The 5,578-nt window shown below is 28.5% G+C and overlaps 1 protein-coding gene across 1 annotated transcript in view; it reads right to left on the bottom strand.

Moving 5' to 3' along the window:
* Positions 1-617: 617 nt before the first annotated feature.
* LOC102681348 overlaps positions 618-5,578 on the bottom strand; it is a 50,538-nt gene continuing 45,577 nt past the window's right edge. The window contains exon 4 of the mRNA XM_031514852.1: positions 618-2,083. Coding sequence (XP_031370712.1) covers positions 2,002-2,083 — 82 coding nt within the window. The 3' untranslated portion in view covers positions 618-2,001. The remainder of the gene's footprint in view (positions 2,084-5,578) is intronic.

Below are 5,578 nucleotides of genomic sequence, written 5' to 3'. Positions count from 1 at the left end.
AAGTTACATCGATCGTAGCCCGGTAACAGTCTCTCCCGATTTAATAAAAAATAAATCTTATGATAATTTTCAATCAACTTTTTGATCGTTATTCTTTCGTCCGACTATCCGGGCAGTTATGCATTTTAACTATCGCCATTTTACATTATCTAACTCCTAACTTAATAGTTTCAGGATAATTTATCTTTATCGATTTTATTCTTTTTTTCTTTACGAGGAAACGATCCATCGATATTTTCAATATTTTTCCTTTCTCGATAAAACTATTTACATTGTTTATTATTATTATTTTTTATCGAAACACGTATCTCTGTATTAATTACAAAAAGATGTAATTTTTAACTAAAAAAATTCAAAATCGATAATAGAAATTAACCTTATTGTTGTTGCATTTATTCGATAAACATATTCATTGTTATGCATCACGTGTATTGTCGAATTTCATTTGGTAATTAACGAAAATTTTCATTTCGTATGATTAAACGTGCGAAATAATTGCATGATCGTTTAATGAACGTTAAATTAATATCTATTACTAATCGATTGTTTTACTTTATATTGAAATTCAAAAAAAAAATTGAAATAATAAATATTAATTAAGTAATAAAAAAATAATATTAAAATTAATAATAAAAAATTATATTCTTTTTTGCAACAACACTACAATTTTATACGACAAAAGATCCAAAAAATGGGATACTTGTAAAATGGCACTCGAAATAAATATTTTTTTAATGAAAACTATCTAAAATAGAAATTTATTTTTTATCCTAGACTATTCAATATTTTCGAGCTTTGATTTAATACTTATTGAGGTGATGTAGTATTATGCAGAAATTTCTGTACGTTTTCTTTATTGTCTTTTTTAGCTCTGCATTAGAGGGAGAAATTGAAGGAAGATTGGACATCGATATATATTCTAATATATCATATCTAAAAATAGAGATAAAATAATAACAGGAAATCTATAGAAGGCATTCTATATAGTGGATAAATTTTCTATTATATAATTTTTTCTTTTCAATTGCTAATTGTTGTAAATTATTGAAAAATTACAAACAAGAATTCAATAATTTATTTATATTATAAATCTATTTGAACTTTATTTAATTACTAATGTATCTAAAAACCATTCCACGATTCTCTTTCATTCCATTTGAACAGTATACAATCCTTCTTTTGAGTTCAAATCCGAAGTGAAGGAGGAACATTTCTCCTTTAGTAAAAATTAAGTAAGACACTTTAGGACTCCTTCAAGCTATTTTATATTGTTCCTGAGATGAGACTGACGAACTCTATTCTATCTTTAATCATTATCATTCTCACAAAATCAAATTCCCTCTTTTACTTACAAATACTTCTATCATCATTAACAACGTACTTCCTAAAACTACTTTTAAAATTAAAAAGAAAATTGAAGTCTAATAATTCTCAAAATAATAAACAGTAAATTAAATCCGCATAAAAACTATTTATACAAGAATAAATCAAACAAAGAAAACCAATAAAATTAAAGAATTAAAAATTAATCTTCATCGAGTGCACATTTTACAAAACTCCTCTTCCTTCAGTTCAATTTATGTCTAATTATTATCACCATCACCTCAAATTACTATCTCAGAATCGTGTGCTCTAGCACAAATTAACCTTCTATACTAAAAATACTAAAAATAAAAATTCCATCTTCGAGAGATCGTTTCCTTTTTCTCTCTCTCTATACCTGTTGGCTCGCTCCGTTCCTTGCACGGTGCTTGCACGGTGTCGTTTTGTACATGTATACGTGTATATATAGGTCGTGAGGGATGCTAGTGGAAGGATAGGATCAGGTGTGTTACATACAAGGTGCGATAGATGGAAGGATGGCGAGTTGGATAGATGGAAAGGGAGGATTTTCAAGAGGGTTGAAACGGCCGAGGGCGGAACGTGTGGAAGTGAGTGGGACAAGGCCTAAAAGTCAGATTGCGACGTGGCCAGGGCACTCTCGGCCGTTTCCTCGCGTCGTCATAAGGGTCTTGTCACTTCGCCGCACTCACAGTGCGTTGGGTGACCCCGTCGATCCACGCGATTGCTTATCGAGTGATCGCTGAAACAGAGAAAATGAATTAATTAATTTAAGAAAATCAAGAATGATGGTCAGTGTAGGTGTAATGTTCGAGGATTGTTAAAAATTCGCCTCTAGTGTGATTCTTTATGATCTTGAGGATTTTGCGTTGAGAATCATCGTTATCTTCAAAAGTTCTTGAATGTGCCTTCACAAATTATTGGAATAATTATTATAATGTTTCAAAAAAAGGGGGTCTATATTTGCCATGTATCCTTGATGAAGAAATTTTTATTTATTAATATTATTTAAAATAAATGAAATTCATTAAAAAAATACGAATGATTTATATATTCTTTATATTATAAGTAATTAATACGTTAATATTATTTATTTCATAATATATCCAAACTTTATCAAGTATACGATGACTTATAAACGAGGGTATACTTCAATTTACAGCTATATTTTCTAAATAAATACCTAGCTTTTAAACTCCTCTGGTACATCCACGAAACTTCGGAAATTCCATCACAGGGAAATTTTACAAGTTCGTGACACAATACAACGTGCTCGAAACTCGTAACTTTATTAATTTATAAAGTTGCTTTCACGTAGCAAATAGATATTTTCTATGAAAGGAAAGTCGACAATTTGGAACAATATTAACTAAGTGAAAATTTTTTAATGGGATTAAAATTGGTATTAACATTTGCGAATTCTGTTAAATGTACAAAATATACAAAGTACAAATAATTTCAACATCATGGACAGATGTGTTTAATGAAAGAACTACGAACTACGAACAATATTTTAACCACTAGACTCATCTTTAAAAGAAATCAATCTTTACGAATAATGGATCTATGAACCGTGAATAATTTTTTTTAACTACGATCTGATTGATGATTCAACCGACTTATAATGGGTCTTTAAGGAGTATCGTATCCGAAATTAAGTCTTGTCAATTTTTGGTTCGCGAACTTAAAAAAAACTTTAACCTAAATTTCATAGATTGGTTTCCCAGATTGCACTCTTAACGAAGAATAGAGCTAGGTTGCCATTATGATGAAAAAGATACTTTGAAATTAGTATTTTCGGATATTAGATATTAATATCCTACGAAATAATAAATCATGATAAGGAATCCGAATCTTACTGCAAGAGTATTTCATAATGGAGAAAGAAATTAGAACATTTCTAGAAAAAAGATGGACTTTGTGTTAAAATAAAATTTCATTATAATCTTTTTTTTTTAAATTGTGGTTTGTTGTCGTTATTATCTTTCTCTTTCACCTAAGATTGAATTTTTATAATTTTATGCATTTTTAACTAATTAAATTCGCGACATAATGAAAAATTATCTCTTCTTCATCAACTAAATTAGACAGAAAAAAATAAAATACCCTGAAGAAATATAAAAGAAAGTAAGAAGAATATAAAAAAATACGATTCGAAAAGCAGTAGAGAAACGAGAAATGTGAAGTAAATGACAAAGAAAATGGAATGCAGACTAGAAAAAAGAGATAGCAAAGGGAAAGGTATGAAAAGAAAACACAAAGGATGGGCACAAGAAGGAAAGATTAAAGTTAAATCTAAAAAAGAACATGGCGGTGAGAGAAGAAAAGTAAATAGGAGATAGAGAGTGAGAAAGGAAGATAGAATTTTAGGATGGGTGGAAAAGAAAATGGCAATAGGACTGGAAAGCTGGTAACAATTCACTGCAAGGGAAAAAAAAACCGTGAATATAATGTTACCATGACCTACATCGATGCGGCTGTGAAAAGAACAGGGAATAGAGGCCGGGCCATTGTCAGTGGCTGCAGACCGATCATATCAGACGAAGCGACGAAGCTCGCGTAGTAGTTACGACCTGATAATGGTCAGACAATTGCAAATTGCGTGTTGGACCTCATTAAAATGCCTATAACAATTTTTATTTACTCGTTGTTATTTGTTAGTTGGAAATGAATTCTGGAATAAATCCAGTTAATGATTATTATTTTAATAACGTATTATATTTAGTTTTTATTCTACATATAAGATGAATATAAGAATGAATATTCTCTTAATGAGAGATATATAATGAGAGATATATAAAAGATATTCTATATATTCTTCGAAAACTTCGAAGAAAATGAGAATACTTGAATCATTATATTTATCTTGTGTTTGCATTAATATATCAGGTAATTAAAAAAATATTCATTAAAAAATAAAATTGATATCGAAAATTAACATCGAAAAATGAATTGTAAAAAGATTTACTATTATCTGTTGTTTTCTGTATTGTTTATCTGTATTTCATATTCTACTAATTTTTTTGTTATTATATTATATGATTATATCAGAAAAGAAGAGATATTAACATGACAATGAATCATCTTGTATAGTATTAGTCACTTAACAACTATTTAATGAATGTAGAACAAGAATTTTTAATTTCGATCATCATTAGTATCCTGAATGAATATTAATTATTATCTTCTGAGAATATTAAATATTTCTAACTTATAAATTGAAATTTTATTACATTTCATCAAAAAAAGAGAAAAACAGAAATTGTGTTTGTGTTTTTGTATATGTACTACATGTACATTATAATATATATATATAGTACATATAGTATATAAATCGTGTGTTTTGTGATAATTTAATTGCTCAGGAAATATTGAAATTTCAGGAAATTAAGAATATTTCTCTTAAAAAATAGAATTTTTTTTCATCTATTTAATTTTTTTTCTATAAAAACCAATTACTTGATACGTGGAAAATACTTCGAGCAATCGCAACTGTTGCCCTACATAAAAGCTCTTAATCAATCTGAATAGCTTGTTGGCGAAAATCGATGCCATGTATTTATCAATTGCGTAATCGAGAAGTACTGTGCAAGCCATATTCCCAACACTTGGACATTTCAATGGTTTAGAAGAAATCGTTCGAAACGAATAGCATGAGGTCACTCATAAATAATCAGTTGTCACGACTGCTTATGATCAGACTATACCATATAACATGGAATCGATAAGAAGAATCGTAATTTTGTTAATTATTATTTAATCAGATATATTTGTTGTCGAGAAATTAATGAAAATTTTGTCTCATTTTTTATTTTTTTATTTATAAATCGTTTATTAAAGTGGGTGATCAAAGACACGAGGAAACGAAAATTTCGAAGCACAATCAACTCTCTGGAAGTATGACCTATTAATGGTTAATAATCGATCTGCTTGAAGAGAAATTCCATTAGCGACGGGATACGGAAGCAATTTTAACGAAGTAATGAAACGACCATTCTGTTAATTTAAATTTTTGCTTTGCGGGGAAATATAAAATTAAGTGAAACGCGTACCAACAAAATAATAAATTCAAATTTGATGAAGTTGTTTCTAAAAGATTTTAACAGTATCAAATATTTCACAAACGACATATTACAACATAAATGATACTCCTCAATATTCATTAAATAATGATATAACAAAATCAAAGAAGTAATCAAATTAAATGAAAAAATAGATAATTCTTGATAACACGCAT

Source organism: Apis dorsata, unplaced genomic scaffold (genome assembly GCF_000469605.1).
Source record: "Apis dorsata unplaced genomic scaffold, Apis dorsata 1.3 scaffold_1280, whole genome shotgun sequence".
Taxonomy (NCBI): Eukaryota; Metazoa; Arthropoda; class Insecta; order Hymenoptera; family Apidae; genus Apis; species Apis dorsata.
The sequence above is the reverse complement of the archived record's forward strand: the minus strand, read 5'-3'. Positions and strand labels throughout refer to the sequence as shown.